This window comes from Quercus suber, unplaced genomic scaffold (assembly GCF_002906115.3).
Source record: "Quercus suber isolate HL8 unplaced genomic scaffold, Cork oak 2.0 scaffold_409, whole genome shotgun sequence".
Lineage (NCBI taxonomy): Eukaryota > Viridiplantae > Streptophyta > Magnoliopsida > Fagales > Fagaceae > Quercus > Quercus suber.
In genome coordinates, this window is record NW_027069860.1 from 217,469 (window position 1) to 241,895 (window position 24,427).

Genomic DNA, 24,427 nt, shown 5'->3' on the forward strand with positions numbered 1-24,427 from the left:
ATTCTTGATTATATTCTAAAAAGAGTGAGTGTATTGAATCATCATTCATTTTCAATTTTTATAACAATTTGAGGCTGTAATTTTTCTAATTCAGTATTTTACATGATAAATTGTCAATATTAACTACTTAATCTTCCATGCAAAGTTAATTTATATCTTGTACACAAAACTATCTCTCTCTTTAACTTAAATTAAAATTGAAAATTAATTTCAGTTTTCTTTCATTTGACATTGCCTTACTCAAAGTAAATTAAATCTTGTTTTTAAAAAAGAGAAATGATATATCCACAATATTTCCACAACAAGTTTTAAGTGGCTGGTTGTTACTGATTGTTATTATTGGAGCAAAAAATTAATTTTAGTGTTAGGTTCAAATTTGAGCTAATAATAACTAATCACCTATGATTTGTTGTGAAAATGTTGTAAAAATGTTGTGAATATAGCATCTCTCTTTAAAAAAGAAAATAAAAAATTTTAATATCTTGTTATTTAATTTTACGGCTAAACTATGATGTTTGTTTCTTTATATGAAATTAATATTTGTTCGATTATTACTAATACATTGAGTTATATGTTGAATACGTCTTTGATTTGAGCAAGTTGAGTTTGTTAAGTGATTTATCATTAAATGAATTTGCAATAGTAACCTTTGATAAATTAGATTCTGTTGCCTTAAAATTTAAAATTTATTTTATTTTTATCATATGAAAAACTAAGTAAAGAAGAAACCAAAATTAATTGAATCTCAAATAGGAGCTTTATGTAAATTTATTGCTAAAATATGAAAAATATAATAGAAAAATTATATGTGATAATGAACAAGGAATTCATTAAAAAGAATCAAAATCATGCAAATAGAAAGTTCTAAATTTTGTTCGGATGCATGTATAGCTTGCATAACTAACTGCAGTTAATTAGCAAAAATATGCATGGACCAGATTTTTCACTTAAAAAAGAAGGTTTATGGATGGCAAAGATTTAAGGACATTCCGTCGGCAATTTTAAATGGTATATGTAAATAAAAAAGTAATTTTTTAAGATGATAAAATAGGATGTGAAGAAATTTGTAAATGCAAATGCTCTTATCGGACGACCAGACCTAAAGATGGTACTTTCTATATATAATGACTTTCCGTATAGAACATATTCTCACTCTTCTGCGCGGTGGTTTTATATGATCGAGACCCATCGAAATCCCAAGTGTTATAAGGTCCAGAGGAACTTGGATGATAAGATTCTGATTCCTTTATATTATCTTCATAATTTATATACATGGAACCGGTTTGTTTAGGTCTTTTCTGTTCATCAACCAAAAAAAAAAAAAGTTTTGGTCTTTTCTTATTGTCCAATGGAAGTAAGAGTGTACAGAATTTATACCCGATGGACATTCTTGTTATGCACGATAGCCAAGGCAATCAATTGGATATGGTGGATCCCCTAAAGCAAAGCTGATGGCTCCTGAGTCCTGGCACCAAAAAAGCAAATACCGCTCCAGAGGGTGGGCATTAATTAGTGTTTGCCAAATCTATGAGCTCTTTTGATCCTGGGAATTTGCCAAACTTTCAGTTTTAACCAGCCAAATCCACGCAAACCGTTGCTTTCTTGGGTCTTTTTTGCAACAAGGTTGACTTCATTTTATAGCCATGTTATCTGTTACCATCATCATCATCTATATATATATATATATATATATGCCATTTTGAAACAAATTGGGTAAGAATGAATATGTCTAAATAAGAAGAGCCTAGCAGTGTTAACCTGCTGTGGTTGAGACATCTTTGCTTTGTAGGGAGTGAACCGAGAAGAAAGAAGTTTAGAGATGTGATAGCAAATATTAATGGAGTCTACAGACACGTGGATAGCAGACAGCAATGACTGTTTTTGATGTTAACTCTCAGTCTCTCTTACACGAAGAAAGTTCAACTAGCGCCCTCTCCAACGTGAGAAATGTTACTGTTATAACAGTTTAACGGCTCTCTGCCGATTCTTTTCCCCTCTGTTAATATTGCGTCTGGAATTAGAGGATGAAGTTAACTTATTTTTATTATTATTTAGTTTATTTTAATATTATTTATAAATTATATTATACTTTTTGATACTATCATGAGTCTTGTTATACTACTTCAGTTAAATTTTATCTTTACTTATAGTATTTTCAGCAAAAAAATTTTAATTTCAATTAAATAAGTTCTAAATTACAAAGCTTGTAGTGACTCTCTCTTAGTTTTAAGTTACATGTGATTGTCTCCTAATGATAATATAGTAGTAATGCCTTTCTCAAAAAAAAAAAAATATATAGTAGTAATGAAATTTTGTACGGTATCTAAGAAATAAATAAAAATAAAATAACACCTGATTATTCTGGTAACCCTTAGAGCTCCTATAATTGTCATAAATCATAATGTAATAGTGCTCAGTTAACCTTATTTACAGGGATAATGTGTCTGTTTTGGTAATAACGTTTATTAAAATGTAAAAGTTTTGGTAATTCTTATCTTAAACTTAAACGTGTTTCAAAAAACCTAAAAACTAATTTATTTTGAAAAAGCTAAAAGTTAAAAGCTAGATTCTTTGAGAAAAAAATAATAATAAATACAAAAGGCAAAATGTTAATATTTTTCCACAATTTCAAAATCTCACACTGAATTATTCAATTTCCACAACATAGTTGGCTTTCCATGCATCATAGTTTTAAAAACCTAACTAGTCAAATAATCGATAATGGAATAAATTTTTATTTTGTGATCTAATTATCGTCAATATTCGACTGATGATAGAATCTGTGATATTATACGTAATTTAACAAATATATAACTATTTTTTAGTAATATAAATAAACATAACAAATTTATAATAGCTAAATGGAGCTTTGAATAAAATAGTCATCCCACAAAAATATTCCCCCAAAAAGCTAAGCAAAATCCAGACAACATTCTTTATAAAATTAAGAATTCTTAATTTCTCAATAACCCATCTCTTGACAAAGGAAATTTTACGAGTGCAAGAGAAGCATGCCCAAGAGTCAAGCCATGAATGTCAAATCGAAAGTAGGTCTAACCCTATGCATTTATTGTTAAAGTTCTATCATCCTATCTTTAACTTCCTTTACTAACTTGATTGTTGGAATTTTTCCGTTGCTCTCTAACCCAGTGAGTAGGTAATTCTCGTTTTGCAAGCTTCTTGATATTGTTTTTATTTATTTATTTATTTACTTATTTGTATTGAAAATAAGACAAAGACAATATTATCAAATTTCATTTTATTTTTTATTATTAATGTTTGTATTTTAAAAAATATATTTCGGTTGTTTTGGGTTGATCCAACCCTTTAAAGACTAGGTAAAAGTCATAGGTTTTACAACTTGTTTAGAGCAACTCATTCTAGTCCAACTTGATCTGGTATGAATCCACTCGGGTTAAACCTAAAACCAGTCAATCCAACTTATTTGCCAGGTCTAGTTAAAGGGCCTATACAATATGCCTAATTCTGTTGCAATTGGGATGATGAGAAGGCCATTTGAGAGAAGGGTAGTAGGTTGCAAGAATGCAAAAATGAAAGGATGAAAGTAAAAATAGATTATCAAAACTCAAGATTTCTATTTTTTTTTAAAAAGTATCAGATGAAAAGAGAGGAAGAGGGGGGGAAACCGTACCATATGCGTAATGCTCCTGGAGAGTTTTGATTCCTAGATTTGAACTTGCAACATGTTACTTAGACATGGAATACTTGGTATTAAACCAAGGCCTGGCCACTAGAGATATGAAGAACAAAAAGGTAAAAAAAATTGAAATTTGGATTTATTTATTTATTTTGATATTTTCTTTAAAACAACTTTTTAAAAATAAAAATAAAAATAAAAATCATGCAGGATGTTTGGTAAGCGCTATTCTTATGGTTAATTAACCGGTATAAATCAACCTCTACTCCACCTCGACCTAAATTGTGATCCAATTTGCTATTTCAACCTATTCATTCTAAATTCCAGTTGGTGTGGTGATTTCAACGAACAATTTTTTTTTCTTGTCATTTTTCTCTTTCTTAGAATATGTTATTTGAGTTTCCGTGTTTGATTTTATATAATTGCCATGAGAAATTTGAGCAACTTGATATATTGATTGATTTATCATGATTTCTTTTTCTTGATTTGATACTTGAAATTTTTTCTTAATAGGCTAAGTTATTAATTCATCCTAAATTACTTCATTTTTATATATCGCTAAAAAGGTACATCAGAATTGTCTAATACTTAAATATTTTGTTCCAATACACAACCCAAAAAAGGCACTAGACCAAAATTAAGACTTTGTGTAGTACTCCTTAGTCCTTACCAATAAAAGCAAACCACCTATTAAAAATTTATTTTTCATTTGCCTTTAAAATGATGTCATACTTTTATTTTTAGAAGTTTACATCAGCCATATTCCTGAAGCATTTAATATGATAATTTTACCGATAAGTCAGTTTGAAATTGGCCCCTCGTTAGATGGGTATGATTTGCATCTTGCCCTTTAAACCATGACCATAATCGAAGTCAGAAGTGCCTTCAAATCAAATCGGAGCTTTAAAATTTAATTGGCTATAGGATCGCAGAGACCTATTTTCCCCCACAACTTTCAAGCATTGTGGGTATCATTTGTTCTTGACTCTGTATACTCGGGAAAGACTAGACATTCACAGTAATTCCGACAGAGCGTGTTTAGCAAGTCCAACTGATCATTACCCTTGACATTAATGAATGCAAAGCTAACTTCATACGCAAGCTTTACCAAGAAAACCAAATTCAGACAAGATCCAATAAGCCTCACATTTCAATTTCCGCATGCTATCATAGCAATACTAATTATTTAGAAAACAGGAAAAGGAGAAGAAACGAGACAAAAGAGAGAATTAAGGAACAAGCAAATTCCGCTTTAGAGCAGGTAAGTTCCACAAGCTCTAAATTTTTAAGTATCATGAATACCAATCACAGCCAGTCCTAACCTGGATAATGCAAAGGTTTGTCCTCAGGGACCATTTTTATGCAGTAAATTCTTCAAAGAGTTTGAAGAAATAAGGTATACATATCAATGTAATTCTAAATATAGTATATGTGACAAAAGGGAAGTCCAAAAAAAGAAAAAAAAAAGACAACCGGATCAAGAATAAAAGGATAGTGATTGTAGCAAGAGCTGCAGCTTCCAGCAGGAACCACCCTCCTCTCGTCCCCTCATTGTAGGCAGACATGAATCCATCAAACACACTTCCATCACTCTCAGAATTTATGTATACCTCCTGAAAGTGGAGGTGATCTGACCCCAAAGATTCAAAAAACCAGCTCAGGGGCAGCAAGGGAAATGAAATCAAAATTTCCCCATTGGAAAACACTGATCATGCCACCATTGAAAAAAGAAAAGAGTTTAAATGCATAACCCCCACAAAAACCATACAAGCATTCCCAATAAACCCATACTACTAGCTCGATTCATATAATTGTTTTTTTTTTTTTTTGGTTTCTGTTTCCTGCTTTAATCTTCCTGTTCTATAATAGGTTCTCTTTTTTTTTTTCCGTTGTAAATAATGACTTTCCATGTGCTCACAAGAAATCATGTTTAATCGTGCCATGGCAAGATCACTATCTTCAAGAACATGCTAGATAATCACCATCGTCATCAAGTTACTCCCCTCTTTTCTTCCGAAATTAGCTCTTGAATAGAAAATGTGCAAAACTGCACATCTCTCTTTCTCTTTGATTACTTGCTCAATTGGAGTGATCTGAACCGGCTTGGATACCGACCTGATCTGTTCCGTCCCTACCAGAAAGCTGTGACTGGCTGCTCAAGTCCCCAGATGAAAGTCCACTATGGAATCCCTCAGCACCAACATCTGCTTGAGCTCTTGCAGTATTCTCCTCCAGTGCCATGCTTTGGACATAACCAGCCAGGACATCATTTCCCAGGGTCTGATGGCCTGAAACGTTACGACGCTGAACTGGTGGCATTATCCATCTCACCCAATCTTCACGCTTTCTTACTTTGTCGCCCTACAAGATAAAGGCATAGAGATTGAAATTAGAGAAGCAACAATAACATTATAGAAAAGGGGTGAAACCTAAGTACAATTCTTCGGGTCTTGTACCTTAAGTTCTTCAATTAAATTCAACCATGTGGTCTTGGAGGTTGCAACTATACACAAGTACATTGGCAAATAAGCCACATGGTTGAATTTAATTGGGAACCTAAGATACAGCATTTAAGGAACAATTACCTAAGCCTGGCCCTTTAGAAATATACCTGTATTTCCAAAACAACTGAAGTTCGCACAGCATCCAATATAAGCTGGATATTATCTGTCAAGAGCATAACCTGAGAAGGAAGCCATAGAAAAATGTCAAATTTTCGCATCAATAGAATTTTTTTTTTTTTTTTTTTTTGGGCGGGGGGTGGTGGGGGAGATCTGGCACTAGTGCAGCATTAGGACTTGCACATCCAATCTATAAGGTTTTTTTTTCTTTGGCTTGGAAAAGGGAAAAATACCAAAAATGCATACTGTATCCCAAATACAAAGAAAACAATTGTCAGATTCTAAATAATGTAAACATGTGCAATCAACTATCATTAGAACCAAAAACCAGCAGTGACTCATAAGATGTGCAGAGATATAAAAATAATAAAATACTCCATGTACCTATCCATCTGTCTGTTTATCATATATCAGAAATTAGTATTGTAAAGGCAGTTCACGGGAAAAGATGCCTACAACCGAACTTGGAAACCAGGAGAATCAGTTAAACCGTCCTGTATACAGTCCAACTTTATTATCGACATGGCTTACATTCACATCAATAGTTCAAAAACTTAGATCTTATCATCGCAATCCCAATGATGGGTCCCATGAAGATATCTCTTTAATCATATAGAGACTTCAATAATATCACCATCCACAAACATGAACCTTGCACTTCAATGAATGCCTCGATTAAGAGAGTATAATACAAGGTAAGTTCATCCTTTGGTAAAAAAATAAAAATAAATGTAAACCTTAAAAGATTGGCCAACAACTTTTCGCTTAGTTTTGCTGGTCAACATAAAATTTGAAATTAAAAATAAAGAAGAGAAGCAACACCATGGACCAGCAATGCAAAGGACACTTAAAACAAACTTATTTGAGTGAAAATGGCAAAAATCCATATTTTAATTTGCAATCAAACACCATTCAATTTCCGAACAAATAACAGTGTCGTCAACTTATGAGCAACTCAAACAGAGAACTATCTTCTAGTGAATAAAGCAATGGTACTTCAATGCAAAATCCTGGGTTTCACAAAGTGTAATCTAAGGCATCTGCAATTCAAGGAGGCAATTCATCATAATATCATTGTTGCCATCCACATGCCAGATTTCAATGTATTGGACTCCAGCCCACTACATTATAGGAGAGAACACACAGTATGGTTTGGAAACTAGAAGTCTATGATGGCTTAGGTGTTCACACTCAGCCCTACAAAATCACCTACATAAGAACTCTAGGTGAAGATATAGCGCTGAGAGAGACTTTAGTGGCATAAAAGCTCATTTTCAGAGCCTCAGGTCTCATTGACCTTCTTGAAATATGTGTCACTAAATAAAAATCCATTATGCCTAGTCAATCAATGTTTGCTTGGCTCATGTCCATCTTTAACCAGCCCATAATATATGCTTTTATGTTTTTAAGTAAAGAGCACCTTTACACACACAGACTCACAAAAATACTCTTTTTTCCCTTCTTATTTTATATTGCAGGATTTATACTTTCTAAGAAATTACATAAGCATCCATGTCAATAAGGAAGCCATTAAACTAACTTAAAAACTTATCTTCCATAGTTTTGGTGAGTTTGTTTAGCATCCAAAAAAAAAAAATTTAGCGTGCGTTTGCGTAGAGATGTTTCTATGTTTGCGTTTTTTTTTTGGCCGGTCCCATGGCACTGTTCATGGACCAGCCAACACCTGAAAAAATGCATGAACAGTGTTTTTGCCTTTTAAAAAAAATTTGCTACAGTATTTTCAGCAATCAATTTTCAATTTTCAACAAAATAAGCGGTATCCAAACAGACTCTTAATCACAGAAATAAAAATTTCAAAAAAATGCAAACCCACACAGATTTTATTTTATTTAAAAAAAATTATAAATAAATAACAAACTCAGAGAGATAATAAGAAATCAGAATCCAGAAATAAGAAATAATAAGACCTTTCATCAACATAAACGAAGTCAATTCATCTATGTTGTGGGATACAAGTGTAGGTATCTCAGATAAGGTTGAATTTGGGCTAGGATTTCTAAAATTAGGAGTATAGTTAAACTGGGAGTTAATTGGATGGTGATGATGTAGTTGCAATGTTTGACTGGGATTTGGGGTGTGGCAATTGTTTGCAAGGGTTTTGGTTAGTTGTGGATGATCATGGTCTCGACTCTTGTGGTTGGTCTTCTGGTGAGAGCTATAGGAAACATGAGTGGAGAGCATTTTAAAGGATAAGTATAGCTATTTCCTTCTTTTCATTTTTATCTTTTTTTATAATTAAATAGTTGGGGTGGGGGAATCTAAATCTTGGACGTCTCCGTTGAAAACACCAGGAGGTGCCAGTTGAGTTACAATGCTCTTGGCAAGATAACTATAGATCTTTACATGCTAATTCAACTGTATGAGACAAGAAAGTGAAAGAAACCCTAATCTTAAACACTAAAAAGTTGGTGCATTACAAAATAAAACCTGTGATCTGCCCACATCAATTTGCCTCCATCATCTAAATATATTCCCTATTTATATACATTTTTGTACTAGAGGAGGCAACACAGATTATGCATGGCAAAAGGGAGCAGTTGAACATAAAAGGTGGATGAATTATGCAAAACCTACAAGCTCTCCAGGCTGTCATTTGATCGTCAAATACTAAACAAATATAAAGAGGCCAGCCAAGCTTCATAATGTCCACTAGGAAATCTAGAAAAAAAATAAGCACACAATGCTTGGGCAGATGATGCACATAACTAATGAAAGATTGAATATTGTTTTTAATAAGCACAACTGCAGCATTAAGAGGAGATGAGGACAAGATTAGATTATAAAATATTGTCAAAGATGGTTTGTGCATTTGCAGCAAAGACAAGAAACTTCGCCATTAAGTAGAAGTAGTGGACAGAAGGAAAAACAGAAGAGGGTTAAGAAACCTTGCCTAAAGTATCATAGGTTATTAGGCCCTTGCTTAAGTTCAATGGTGATGAAGGATTTGTTCATTAATTCTAAGTAGTTGAGCTAGCATATGAGGCTTTGACTTGTTGAACAAAAAAGAGTTAAATAAAAATACTTCTGTATAGCATATAAACATTCTTAGCCCATTAAACTTGAACGAAGCATATCTTGAATTCATATAAAATACAAGACTCCACACATCAGTAATACTTTTGTCAAACAACATATACAAAGAAATAATACACACAGGACCATGAAATAATTTTTTAAGGAAAAACTGACTTCAGACTAAAGAAAATGAAAGCAGTAGCACAGAATGATTATTCTAAAACAACACTACATAAGCCAGGGCTCTTCTTGTCACGTTTCAAGCATTTACCAAATACTCTACAATAGCTATTTATCCAAAAGTGAATGCCGAATCTTTTTTTTTTTTTTTTTGGATAAGTAATAAACTTTATTGATAGAAAAAACAGTACAAAAGCCAAAGCACACAGGGCATGTACTAAGGTAAGCAAAAGAACAGACAAAAGTAAATGCTGAATCTTGATTGCAAAATCTATTAGATTCACATTTATATCACAATCATCACAGGATAAAAGCTACAGACAATTTTCCACAAATAGAGCATCAACAAAAGGAGCTATTACAGTCCAGAACAAATTGTGAGAGCTCAATTTTTTTTGGATTTTTCCGGGAATTAACCTCTCCAAAATGAGGGCTAACGTTGCCCACATTCCACCTCTCCCAGACCTTGCAAAAACAAAAGCTTTGGGTACGACCATTTTTTACAATCTGAAGTACAATGATGCTAAATATGTTAAAATCAAAACAGATTACACAAATAAGAAAGCACAGTTCGAAGTGCATTCTTTATTTATTCATTATGCTGTCACTTGCAACCAATGAACTCTAGCTCCAATGGCAGGTCCTCCTCTTGTAAGAACAAGATAGAGGGTGAGGTCATTGGTTCAAGATCCACTAGTTGCGTAATAACCAATAAAATATAATTATGTTGTCAATTGGCATTAGTCATACCATTAGATGATAGCTTATATATCACCAAGAACTTAAAGAACTGTTAACTTGCATGTCCAATAAACATAAGTTGAAAAAGCTTAACATATAAGAAGCTGATTATAAACAATTAGCTATAAATGCAGAACATTAGATCGCTAACACATAAGCAAAAACTATTCAAATATCCCCAAATGACTCACTTTGTTGAAGCCAGCTATCAATTTAATAGGAACCCAGCCCTGGTCATCCATGTTCTGCCTCAAGTATGTATCTTTAATTAAATTCTCATTACTGCAATAATAGAAAATGAAGTACAATCACGATTAACATTCCAACATATTTAAATAAGCGATGGTGATAATAACCAAACAAAAACAAACAAAAAAAAAACTAATGACATTTCCTATTAGGCAAAAAGCAAAAAGATACCTGAAATAATAATCTATCTGATTAACTATCTTAGCATGCAACTGAGGATCTGGTGGAGGGAAAAAAACTGCAGGTGGTATTGGTGCAACAATAGGCATACCTCTGAGTGAATCAACATATACCATGGGAGGCGCCAGTTCTGAAAATAGATAGAGACTCAGAGCAAGCCCACACACCAAAAAGTCCAAAACTAAAATATTAAAACAGCTTACCAGGGTAACCCATAGGACTTCCAAACCTCACAGGTGGGGGAATAAATGGCGGCGTAGAACTTGGTGGTGGTGGTGGTGGGGGTGGCCTTATATATCGAGGCACAACTCTCTGAGGCTGCATGTGGGTGTCTCTACCAGGGAAATTTCGATGAGCATTCCAATCTTGATTTCCACGTTCTTGATCACGCCTGTTTCCGTAGCCGTGATGGTGAGAACCATCTCCACGTGGATGTGAACCACCATTGCGGTTCCTAAATGAGTTACTACGTTGTGGAGGGTGATCATTACCACCATGGGATTGTGATGAAAATCCACTCCTATGTGTATAGTCCTTAGGCGAAGGGGTATTTGGAGCCATTTCAGCTACTGGAACTGGTGCCAATTGCTGCGGAGGAAGGCCACCATTAGAGGATGTGCTTGGATTATTACGCTGCTTCATTGATCTCTGGCGTGTGGGTACATGGTTCGGTGTTGAACTAGGATTCGCATTATTACTCACTTGCTTCTGTGCAGATGAAGATGTTGCTCCAGTCCCCTATAGTGTACACATTGTATAATCTGAATGTATGTGTTGCAGCTAGAAACAAGCTCATTAACCCATTATAAAAAAATACATAAATAACTCAGTATGACAGTTCCTCCATTATCAAATTCACACTCAATTTGGTTGCTGAACATAGAAACAAACCAATACAAAAACAAATAAATTTCAGTCTGAAAACCATTTTATCTTCTAGCTTCCAGATATAGGTAAATAAACTAAACTAGAAATCTATGTTAATCTCACTTGCTTTGAGTGAATTTAAATGACACGCTTGGACGATCTAGCTGGCATCACCAAGATTGAATTTTTTTTATGCATACATACATACACAAAACATTCGCTATTGGTATATTCAATTTCCTACATTTTCTGAGCAACCAAACGATCTCCAATCCACAATGTAGGAAAAAATAACAACTCGCAATGATTAAAGAAGCAAACCTGAGAAGCGGGTGAAGATGATCCATCTGATGAGGGTTTGATTGAATCGGAAGGCGATTTGGCCGGAGCCCGAGTGGACTCAGATAAAGCCGGCCAAGAAACCGCACCCATGACCTGCCCAACCTCCGCGACAGCTCCATTCGAAGGCTTGTTCCAGGCTGGCCTCTTTCCTCCATTGCCATTCTCCGAGTTCTCCGCGATCGGTTCCTCCACGGCCAAGGTCGGAGGCGGAGCTGCGAGAGCCGAGGGCACAGCTGGCTCAATCGCAGCCGCGGGTGAAGACGGCGATGTCGTCATGGCCGGAAAGGAAGTAGCAGCGGCAGCGATCATCGGCTCGGATTCTCCGCGGACAATTTGCGTCCACGGCGGCTGCGACGACGGCGACGACGACGAAGACGGCGAAGACAACGACGAAACTGCCCTCGCGGCGCGTCGCGATTGAGGACTACCGATTGTGTCCCCGGATTGACGAGGCGAATTACTGCTGTTGTTGTTGGCAGCCATTGACGATGATGATGATCAAAATGGGACCGAAAACTTAGGGTTTTTTGAGTGTGGATGAGTCGACGAGTTTGATCGACCTGGATTGCGAGGGTAAAAAAGGTAACAAATTTTCAGTTAAAAAAAAAAATCTGATAGTTTTTTAGAGAGAGAGAGAGTGAAAAAACAAAATTTTGATTCGAATTTTCAGTAATGCGAGGATGATTCCAAAGATTTTCAGCGATCGATCGCAGAGAAAAGGAGAGAGAAGAAGAGAGCGCGAGACAATGGAGAAGAGCGGTGGCTCAAATTCTCTCTCTAAAGTTCTCTCTCTCTCTCTTTCTTACTATTTTCTTTTTTTTTCTTTAAAGTTTGGTTGCTTTGCTCTTGGAAATTCTTGATGGTGCTGTGCTTTTTGGTGCACCTCCTCTCAGGTTTTTAGTTGTTCTCGCAATTACTGATATACCCCTGAGTGTTTTTACCGAAAATGCCCTCGCGAGCTTTGTAGCGCGAGCTGGGGAATTTTGGTACTCCACTGTGGTTTTGATTGGACCGTGGTTTGGGTTATGCGTTACTTTCTTCTGTGGCCACAACAACCAACTCCCTTTTTCTTTTCTTACACTTCCACGTGTGTATAAAATATTGTTACCATGTAAGGTCTTGACAAATGGAGATTATTATTGTTATTATTATTTTTGTTTGGGGATAGGAATTGAGATTTTTAATTTATGGTGGGTGATGATAATAACAAAATTAATTACTTTTTATGAATAGTAATAAATAAAAATAAATATTTATTTTCTTTGTTCGTAACCGCGTCAACATGTCTTACTAGAATATTAATTTTTATTCTCTTTCTTTGACCATGGTATAATTAATGTGTGGCAAAATCGGTATTTTTGGGAATGAAGTCTTTGAAAGGTATAAATATAGTAATTTTTTTTGCTGAGTGTATAAATATAGTAATTAATATATGAAGATGGTGGTTAATATATATACAACCATAATACTAAAAGGCTTTTACTAACCTATGCTCTAAGACAAAGAACACATATTAATAAATTATTTTAAAAAAATGAAAAAGTTATTAATTATTTTGACAAGCTTTTTAATTCTTCATAAAAAATTTTATAAAATAGTATATAATTAGCTGGACCCATGCTAAAAAGCTTTTTGTTTTCGATAAATAAAAAAAATAATTTTTTTTTTGAGAAATAATTACAACATGCTTCTAACCCCGCAGCTCGAACCCTTTTTTCTTAGACCCTTAAATACTTTGTGCATGAGAAAGTGTCAATTCAATTAAAAAACCTTTAGCTAAAAAATGATTTCAGATGTGGACTTATCAATATGACCGCTCATTTTCTTTAATGTTTTTACTTTGTAGTGTTTTTTAGAAGATTCTTTGTAGTTCCTACTGACATAGGGGGGAAAAAATTATTGTATTGATATTTAGCAATGTGTCCAAGGCTTTCAGCTTTTGGAAGAATCTTTTCCTTTGTTGAGTGGATGATAACAATTAGACTTGAGATCACTGGGTAGATACCCTTACTGGTGGCTGCTATTAAGTATGGTGTTAGAGCACTCGCAATAGGGTTGTAAAATTGATTAAAAAGGCAACTTAGCAATTAATATCCTTAAAAGTTTAAAGTAGTTCCACCCCAAGGAAGGGAAATGTTAAAAAAGAAAATAAGTATGAGCTAAGTAAGCTGCTAACTCAAAAACAAAAATTAAAATTTTAATGTGTGGTGTTAAAAAAAAATAGTATTTTAATGTGTTCGTAGTTATGATTGTTATTTATTATGTTTGATATATTATTTTAACGTGTTGAATGTTAAAATAAAATATTTGATACTGGGTGTATTATAAAATGAGATGTTAAAATAAATAAAATAGTATTTTTGAGTTTTTAAAAACCATATTTTTTAGCTTTCTTACCGTAAATAAGTGAATCCAATTATACATTGTCTATTTGTCATTTGTTAATACATCATGGTTATTCAGTTTTGCCCTATCTATTTAAGGTTATTTAGAAATGATAGCACGTGAAAAATGTCAAAAACTGAACTACCCCCTCCTGCAATCACCTTTTATTTCTTGTAAACGAAGCAAGATCATGATAATTAAAAATCTTACTTTAAATAAAATGAGAATTAAATTTCTTGTGAGTTTTTTTTTTTTTTTTTTGAGAATCAACTTCTTGTGAGTTGAAAAACCTTTAAATGTCTTGTCAAAAGACTGTAATCTTATCTTAAGATTGAAGAAGTAATCCAAAACGGCACCCATTTAGTCCACATGTTGTCTAAACATATATTTCAATAAAATATTCATTTTATTGCATTTTTTATTATGGCAAGAGATAAGACTATTGCAAGAAGAGAAAGAAAAGATGGTGTGACTATGGCAAGAAGAGAGAGAACAGAGAGAAGAAAAAGAAATTAATAAAGTAATTTATACAAGGCGACAATAATCCTGTGTATATAAACACGATTACTATAGCTCTTTTGTAATGTACAATTATAGAAAAGTTGATGTGAGAGCTTTTCATGTCATATTGTGTAAGTTTTATCACTTTATGTATTTTAGAAGTATTGATAGAATTGCTCTTACAAGTAAAATGTAGGACTTTGCAATCAATAAAAAACATTTTTAAGTTTTACTAAATTTTACAATGAAATAAACATGGTAAAATACTGAAACATTTTATAGTGAAACAAAGTATTAGGCTTGTAGTTTAATCTCTCACATGCAACACACATGTCCTACTAATACAAATACAATTGTCATCTGACGATAAGCTCATTTAGTTAGTGGAATCAGTTAAGCCGTTAATATTTTATAACAATCGGTTAAGCTCATTTAGTAAGTGGAATCAGTTAAGCCATTAATATTGTATAACAGTTGATTATTTAGGGTCGTTATTTTCTCTCTCCTCTCTCTCATTTATATATAACAGAACTTTGATATAATTAAGTTAACTAATGTGTAGTCCCGTGTATATGCACGGGAACAATTAGAACAAATCACAAATATACGGTTCAAATTATATATATATATATATATATATATAATTTAGATTTTAATTAGTTTTAAAAAAAAGAAAATAAGTATGAGCTAAGTAAGCTGCTAACTCAAAAACAAAAATTAAAATTTTAATGTGTGGTGTTAAAAAAAAATAGTATTTTAATGTGTTCGTAGTTATGATTGTTATTTATTATGTTTGATATATTATTTTATTATATTATTTTAATGTGTTGAATGTTAAAATAAAATATTTGATACTGGGTGTATTATAAAATGAGATGTTAAAATAAATAAAATAGTATTTTTGAGTTTTTAAAAACCATATTTTTTAGCTTTCTTACCGTAAATAAGTGAATCCAATTATACATTGTCTCTTTGTCATTTGTTAATACATCATGGTTATTCAGTTTTGCCCTATCTATTTAAGGTTATTTAGAAATGATAGCACGTGAAAAATGTCAAAAACTGAACTACCCCCTCCTGCAATCACCTTTTATTTCTTGTAAACGAAGCAAGATCATGATAATTAAAAATCTTACTTTAAATAAAATGAGAATTAAACTTCTTGTGAGTTGAAAAACCTTTAAATGTCTTGTCAAAAGACTGTAATCTTATCTTAAGATTGAAGAAGTAATCCAAAACGGCACCCATTTAGTCCACATGTTGTCTAAACATATATTTCAATAAAATATTTATTTTATTGCATTTTTTTATTATGGCAAGAGATAAGACTATTGCAAGAAGAGAAAGAAAAGATGGTGTGACTATGGCAAGAAGAGAGAGAAAAGAGAGAAGAAAAAGAAATTAATAAAGTAATTTATACAAGGCGACAATAATCCTGTGTATATAAACACGATTACTATAGCTCCTTTGTAATGTACAATTATAGAAAAGTTGATGTGAGAGCTTTTCATGTCATATTGTGTAAGTTTTATCACTTTATGTATTTTAGAAGTATTTATAGAATTGCTCTTACAAGTAAAATGTAGGACTTTGCAATCAATAAAAAACATTTTTAAGTTTTACTAAATTTTACAATGAAATAAACACGGTAAAATACTGAAACATTTTATAGTGAAACAAAGTATTAGGATTGTAGTTTAATCTCTCACATGCAACACGCATGTCCTACTAATACAAATACAATTGTCATCTGACGATAAGCTCATTTAGTTAGTGGAATCAGTTAAGCCGTTAATATTTTATAACAATCGGTTAAGCTCATTTAGTAAGTGGAATTAGTTAAGCCATTAATATTGTATAACAGTTGATTATTTAGGGTCGTTATTTTCTCTCTCCTCTCTCTCATTTATATATAACAGAACTTTGATATAATTAAGTTAACTAATGTGTAGTCCCGTGTATATGCACGGGAACAATTAGAACAAATCACAAATATACGGTTCAAATTATATATATATATATATAATTTAGATTTTAATTAGTTTTAAACCCTTCAGTTTTTGCACCCAATAATTCACTTGCCAACAAAATAAAAAAACATAGATGGACAAATGACGAAAAATTAGACTCCAATTGAAATCCAATTTAGAATCTAACTGGATTTGAATTCTTCGATTTTTACACTCAATAATTCACTAAAAATTAAATAAGACATGTGGCACAAAATTGAAAATCCAACTAAATTTGATTGGATTTTCTCTAAGCTTTGACTATTAATATTTATATAGATTAATCTCACTAAATGAGAAATAAAGATTTTCAACTTAAATTCCTTTTAAGCATTTTGCTCCACTTCCGCTTGAGTTAGCACAAGAAGAAAGTTCTTGTTGATTTCCTAAATTTGATTCTTTCAATTCATCTTGGTGCTTTGGCGTTCTCTCTAGCCTTCTGCAGCTCGGCCCTGAGGCCTTTCACCAGCTCCGTTCGGTCGCCAAATTAATCTCTGTAGTATGCAGTAGTTTTCGCTGATCCTCGGCTTGTTTTTCAGTATTTTTGAGCCCGGCATCGAGGCTTCGGTTCTGGAGATCAGCTCTTTAAGCTCTCGGACATCTTAGAATGCTCCTCCTTCAGCATTCCAAGGGATGCCTCTGCCTCAAGCCGGGATTGGGTTGCTGCTTGGGCTTTGACCCAGGAATCCTTGTTCAACCCCTCGGCCACATAGACTTGCTGAGTAATCTGCACGACACCACTTTCAGTATTGAGAAAGAAACGAAGCCAATTAAAGTATAAAGCTTAAACTCATAAATGGTGCACTTACCATGGCTAAGTCCCTCTTGAGAGACATGAAGAGCTCCTGCTGGTTGAAGCGCCTGTAGGACTCCATGTCGTGGGGGAGGAGGAGTGGTTGCTGCAGGGCTTCGGCGACATAGCCCGCTCTCCCTCCGTCATAGTTCCTGAGGGAGGTATCCCACAGGATTGGAGCGCCATCCAGCTCCAACTTGGGAGACCAGATTCGTGGTCCTCCCCCTCGGCGTACATCTCCCACAAAGCCTCTTCCCGGCTTTCAGTAGATGAGGCCTGTAGGCTCGGCTGTCCGACACCTTCTGCTGCTTAGCCCCCTTGCCTGGCAACGCATGTTTTTCCTTGACCTCAACGTGGGCCTTTTCTTCTTTAAGTCTGGAATGGGCTTCAGACTTGGGTCAGGAACCTGCGTAGGCGCTGGAGGCAGTGTTATTGTTACTTTTGACGTCCCAGCATCTTTCTGCTCGGACTTTTTCCCCCTGCCCTTCATCAAGCTCCTCAGGTCCATATGTCGTCCGAAGAGCCTTCAGAATGAGCAGCTAACGGATCAAGGTGAATGCCCGAGTGCCTGTCGGTATCCCCCTCGGCGTCCGAAACCTCTATCACTCGATCGGCCCCTGAACCCTCGCCACTAAACTGGAACTATCTATTTGTTCCTCTAGCGAGGAGGTAGAAGAACCAACCCCTTCGCCTTCAGCTGCCTGTCCGAGAGGGACTTGCTGGAGTGGTTGAGCAAGAGGGGGTATAGCTTGAGGGCGTGGATGTGGTACGGGTTCTAGATCATATGGCGCTAAAAAGCCCTTCCAACGACGTCAATACGGGCGAGGCGGGATCTCCTTGGACAATTGCGTTGCCGACCGGTTGATAACCCTTTGGTTTTCCTGTGTAGCCCAGAATCAGAGGAGCCGATCGGAGCTGTCCGTCTCGCTCACGAAAATCTCGAATCTCAACAGGAATTGAGGGCGGCGACGTTCGTAAGACTTAGCCGAGGAGATACGAAGTTTTTATCTGTTCCAAGGCACAGCAAAGCTATGTTAGACTCAAAATAGTAGCACAAAAGGAACCAAAGACGATTAAGAAACGAGGATCCTAGGCCTATGGTTAGTATGCCTAAATCTAACATGGCCCACCTGGCTTTCCACGCTTGGTTGGGCAGTGATACCGTCATGCCATGCACCCGAGACGATCACATAGTCGTCTTTCATCCCTTGTTGGATTTGGGGAGGCAAGAAATGAGCCTGACCACGTCCGACCGGGATTTTAAGTAGTACCCTGCGTCTTGTTGGCTGTGGCATTCGTACAGATGTACTACGTCGAGCCAGGTAGGCCCAATCCTAGGTGAAGGTTAAGGTGGTCAATGCCCCTAGAATCCTAAACATGTTGGGTGCGCACTGCCAGGGAGTGAGCCTATGGTTTCGGAGATAGCTAGTGGTAATGGGACCCATGGGATGGTCATTCCCCCTTCTTTTAAGGCGATAAAGGGAATAACTACTTCTCCCGTCTCTCGGTCTGTTAGAATCTTTTCTGGGGGGCAATACCTCACACCCACGTTGGGAGGTATGTGGTACGTGGCCCTAAACGCTTCTAATCGCTCAGGGGTATCCACCATGTACTCGAGTTTTCCCATGGTGCTTAGATGAAACTGTTGGCCGAAGAGAAAACTAAACGGTTTGGTGAATGATGACTCACCGGGACTAATCGGGGAGATGATTTCAGGCTTGTAGGAGGTTCCGGATGGTTCTGGAGAAGCCTGAGAGCAGCGACTGAGAGGTTTGAACGGGCGGCGCGTCTGTTCTCTCTGGAGCGTCTGAAGATTCGCGAAGTGAGGAAGAAATGGTGTCCTCTGAAGCTTTATACGGAGTCAAACGAAGGGTCAGGGACACTCCCGCCCAAATTTCGAAGAAAAACCGCAGCCGTTGGATCATTCAGTCACCATTGGATACGAAGGACAAAGCGCCACCTGGTGCAATTAATGCCGCGCCTGGGAATAAGGAAACCGCAGCGGCATTAATGAAGCGACAGCTCCTACGCTTATGCACGTGCCAGTTCAAAATTGCCTGTTTACAAGCTTTTGCTCCGGGGCAGGTCAAAATCCTACTTTTTCTCTTCGGATGCGAACGAAAAACTACAATTTTGAGGGGCTAATGTGGGGGGAGAAAAACCCAACCCAACTTATTGGGCCTAAGGCCCTGAGTGAGGAACACTCTTAGTCGAGGAGGTGTGACCTTCAATCAGAGGCCCACGTCAGAAGGGGATGCCTTGAGACAAGCCCGCATACCATCCGAGGAGATGCTCATATGTCCGAGTAGTCCTGCATCTTCGGATCCGAAGAGGCCAGACCCAACACGAGTATGGGAGGTTCAAGCGATTTATTTGACAAGTGTCAAGAGGGAGAGGAACCTCGGACACATAAAGATAACGGGAGCAGAGAAATATCAAGGAGGCATACTTCAACCACCACATTTAATGCACTGCACCTACCTTCTTGGCCGCATTTATGTGGATAGGACCTCTGAACAGTGCTTTCGCAGCTACCGCCACTCATAAGGTTAAAAGTGGGGTGATGGGACATGCACTCAAGTGGATGCCTGGATGATAAACAAGTGGACGGAGAGATGTAAGAAGACAATGCTATATAAGGGAAGGGTGCCTCTGATAGGAGAGGGGAAAAACAGGAGAGAAAAAGGATATAGGAGATGGTTGTAGCCCCAGGAATTGTAACCTTAGATGGTCAATGAAAAACATCTCTTCGGACGGAGTACTCATATTAGTCCGAGAGCACATTAATTCAATTCCTCCCATTGGTGTTGTTGTTTAATACCATTATTACTGTTATTTTCATTATTAGCCTAGCCCTTTCACCCACTCTCTACAAAATCTATTGTTTTGGGCTCGGTGGGCTCCGAATCCATACCTCCTTGGGCTTGGGCCGTAAAAACTGACCCTACAGTGGGTAAAAAATAATATCAGTATTGAGCTCAAATTAGAATCAATACACATTGGATTTTTTATGAAATTATTGTGAATGTAGTAGCATTACTCTTATTTTTGTTTAACCCAAATTTTTGTAATTCTCAAATCAGGGTGTTTAACATATTTATTAAAGTGGTTACAATAGATTAGTCTAGCATTTTTTTTTTGGCAAGTGTGTGTGTATATATATATATATATATATTTGCAAATTAGAGTGGCTATATGAATATCATAGATTGCATGTAGAGCCGCCAATGGCTAAAGCCATCTTCATTGATCAAGGCCACGAAGAATAGTTCTCTCAGCCAATGAGAACCTAAGTAATCATAACAAAACCGAGGTTATTCCCATGGTGTAAGTAAAAGGGATTTGAGGGGTCCTCTATCATAGTTGAGTCTAAATTCGAATGAGATGTTGACACTATTTAGGAATGGGGATTGTCAATCTTTTGAAACAATAATGATGGAAAAATGATAGCAAAAAAGGGAGGGTTGGAGGTGTGGGAGGAAATCAAACTTAGGAAATCAACAAGAAATTAGCAAGGATTTTCTTGATATGCTAAGACCAAGATGAATTGAAAGAATCAAATTTNTTAATAATTTGAATAGCAAATATAGAATGGTATTTATGGTCAATTAAATATATATATATATATATTAAAATAATGACATGCAATATTAAGAGGTTAACCAAAAGTCAAACAATTTCAATTTTATATACATATTATAATTTATAGACTAATCAATAAATTGCATGAGAAAAAAAATGCATAATCCTCTATTTCTTTGTAAATATGAGTTTTGATAACTATGAGAATTAGTAATTGGCATTTTAAGGTATATGTATGTACATACATAGAGATCGTGTTCATAATATGTTGAGTGGAGACAATAATATTACAACCAACTCCCTTTTTCTTTTCTTACACTTCCACGTGTGTATAAAATATTGTTACCATGTAAGGTCTTGACAAATTGAGATTTTTTATTTTTTATTTTTTTGTTTTTGTGGGGATAGGAATTGAGATTTTTAGTTTATGGTGGGTGATGATAATAACAAAATTAATTACTTTTTATGAATAGTAATAAATAAAAATAAATATTTATTTTCTTTGTTCGTAACCGCGTCAACATGTCTTACCCAGAATATTAATTTTTATTCTCTTTCTTTGACCGTGGTATAATTACTGTGTGGAAAAATCGGTATTTTTGGGAATGAAGTCTTCGAAAGGTATAAATATAGTAATTAATATATGAAGATGGTGGTTAATATATACAACCATAATACTAAAAGGCTTTTACTAACCTATGCTCTAAGACAAAGAACACATATTAATAATAAACCATTTTAGAAAAGGAAAAAATCATTAATTATTTTGACAAGCTTTTTAATTCTCCATAAAATTTTTTCTAAAATATATAATTAGCTGGACCTGTACTAAAAAGCTTTTTGTTTTCGATAAATAAAAAAATATCAATTAATTATTTTGACAAGCTTTTTAATTCTCCATAAAAATTTTTCTAAAATATATAATTAGCCGGACCCGTACTAAAAGCTTTTTGTTTTCGATAAATAAAAAAATGATATTTTTTTTTTATAAATAATTACAATAATTACAATATGCTGCTAACTCCCGCAGCTCAAACTCTTTCTCCTTTAAACCCTCAAGCACTTTGGGCATGAGGAGATGCAAATTCAGTTACAAGACTTTTAGCTAAAAAATGATTTCAGATGTGGACTTATCGATCCCGTGTTATATGACCGCTCATTTTCGTGAATGTTTTTACTTTGTAGTGTTTTTTAGAAGATTCTTTATTTGTAGTTCCTCCTGACACAGGGAGAAAAAAAATTATTGTATTGATATTTAGCAATGTGTCCCAGGCTTTCGGCTTTTGGAAGAATCTTTTCCTTTGTTGAGTGGATGATAACAATTAGACTTTAGATCACTGGGTAGATACCCATACTGGTGGCTGCTATTAAGTATGGTGTTAGAGCACTCGCAATAAGGTTGTAAAATTGATTAAAAAGTCAATTTAGCAATCAATATCCTTAAAAGTTTAAAGTAGTTTCACACCAAGGAAGGGAAATGTAAAAAAATAAGTATGAGCTAAGTAAGCTGCTAACTCAAAAAACAAAAATTAAAATTTTATTGTGCGGTGTTAAAAAAATAGTATTTTAATATGTTCGTAGTTGTGATTATTATTTATTATGTTTGATATATTATTTTATTGTGTTGTTTATATTATTTTAATGTATTGAATGTTAAAATAAAATATTTGATACTGAATGTATTATAAAATAAAATTTTAAAATAGATAAAATAATATTTTGTGTTTTTAAAAGCTATATCTTTTAGCTTTCTTATTGTAAATAAGTGAATGCTCTTATACATTCTCTTTGTCATTTGTTAATTCATCGTGGTTATTCAGTTTTGCCCTATCTATTTAAGGTTATCTTGAAATGATAGCACGTGAAAAATGTCAAAAACTGAACTACCCCCCTCCTGCAATTAACTTTTATTTCTTGTAAACGAAGCAAGATCATGATAATTAAAAATTTTACTTTAAAACCCAGGCTTTCGGCTTTTGGAAGAATCTTTTCCTTTGTTGAGTGGATGATAACAATTAGACTTTAGATCACTGGGTAGATACCCATACTGGTGGCTGCTATTAAGTATGGTGTTAGAGCACTCGCAATAAGGTTGTAAAATTGATTAAAAAGTCAATTTAGCAATCAATATCCTTAAAAGTTTAAAGTAGTTTCACACCAAGGGAAATGTAAAAAAATAAGTATGAGCTAAGTAAGCTGCTAACTCAAAAAACAAAAATTAAAATTTTATTGTGCGGTGTTAAAAAAATAGTATTTTAATATGTTCGTAGTTGTGATTATTATTTATTATGTTTGATATATTATTTTATTGTGTTGTTTATATTATTTTAATGTATTGAATGTTAAAATAAAATATTTGATACTGAATGTATTATAAAATAAAATTTTAAAATAGATAAAATAATATTTTGTGTTTTTAAAAGCTATATCTTTTAGCTTTCTTATTGTAAATAAGTGAATGCTCTTATACATTCTCTTTGTCATTTGTTAATTCATCGTGGTTATTCAGTTTTGCCCTATCTATTTAAGGTTATCTTGAAATGATAGCACGTGAAAAATGTCAAAAACTGAACTACCCCCCTCCTGCAATTAACTTTTATTTCTTGTAAACGAAGCAAGATCCTGATAATTAAAAATTTTACTTTAAATAAAATGAGAATTAAACTTCGTGTGAGTTGAAAAACCTTCAAATGTCTTGTCAAAACCCAAAAGACTGTAATCTTATCTTAAGATTGAAGAAGTAGTACAAGACGGCACCCATTTAGTCCTCATGTTGTCAACAGTGACTTGACCTTTGGGAAAAAGACTAACACTTTAGTTTGTTTTACGGTGTGCTTTTATAAAATATTTTAAGTTTTTAGAGCTATGGCTGAAAATTTTTGTCTATTTTATAAAAAGAATTTCCTTTTATTTTTATTTTTATTTTTTACAATCACTTTTACAAAGCACCTACATATGTTTATCTATTCTAAATATATATTTTAATAAAATATTCATTCTATTGCATTTTTTATTATGGCAAGAGATAAGACTATTGCAAGAAGAGAAAGAAAAGATGGTGTGACTATGGCAAGAAGAGAGAGAAAAAAGAGAAGAAAATGAAATTAATAAAATAATTTATACAAAGCTACAGTAATCATGTGTATATTTACACGATCATTATAACTCCTTTGTATATTTGCACAATTATAGACAAGTTGATGTGAGAGCTTTTCATGTCACTTTGTGTAAATTTTATCACTTTATGTATTTTAGAAGTATTGATACAATTGCTCTTACAAGT

General features: G+C 34.4%; 1 protein-coding gene across 1 annotated transcript; it reads right to left on the bottom strand.

Annotated features, from left to right (window-relative positions):
• Nucleotides 1-4,887: 4,887 nt before the first annotated feature.
• On the bottom strand, nt 4,888-12,734 carry LOC112005651 (la-related protein 1C). Its single transcript, XM_024037943.2, has 6 exons — nt 11,854-12,734; nt 10,869-11,403; nt 10,657-10,795; nt 10,428-10,518; nt 6,270-6,341; nt 4,888-6,019 (listed from the first exon to the last, which is right to left on the bottom strand). Exons 1-6 carry the CDS (start codon nt 12,355-12,357, stop codon nt 5,738-5,740), a joined length of 1,623 nt encoding a protein of 540 aa, XP_023893711.2. The 5' UTR covers nt 12,358-12,734; the 3' UTR covers nt 4,888-5,737.
• Nucleotides 12,735-24,427: the final 11,693 nt, after the last annotated feature.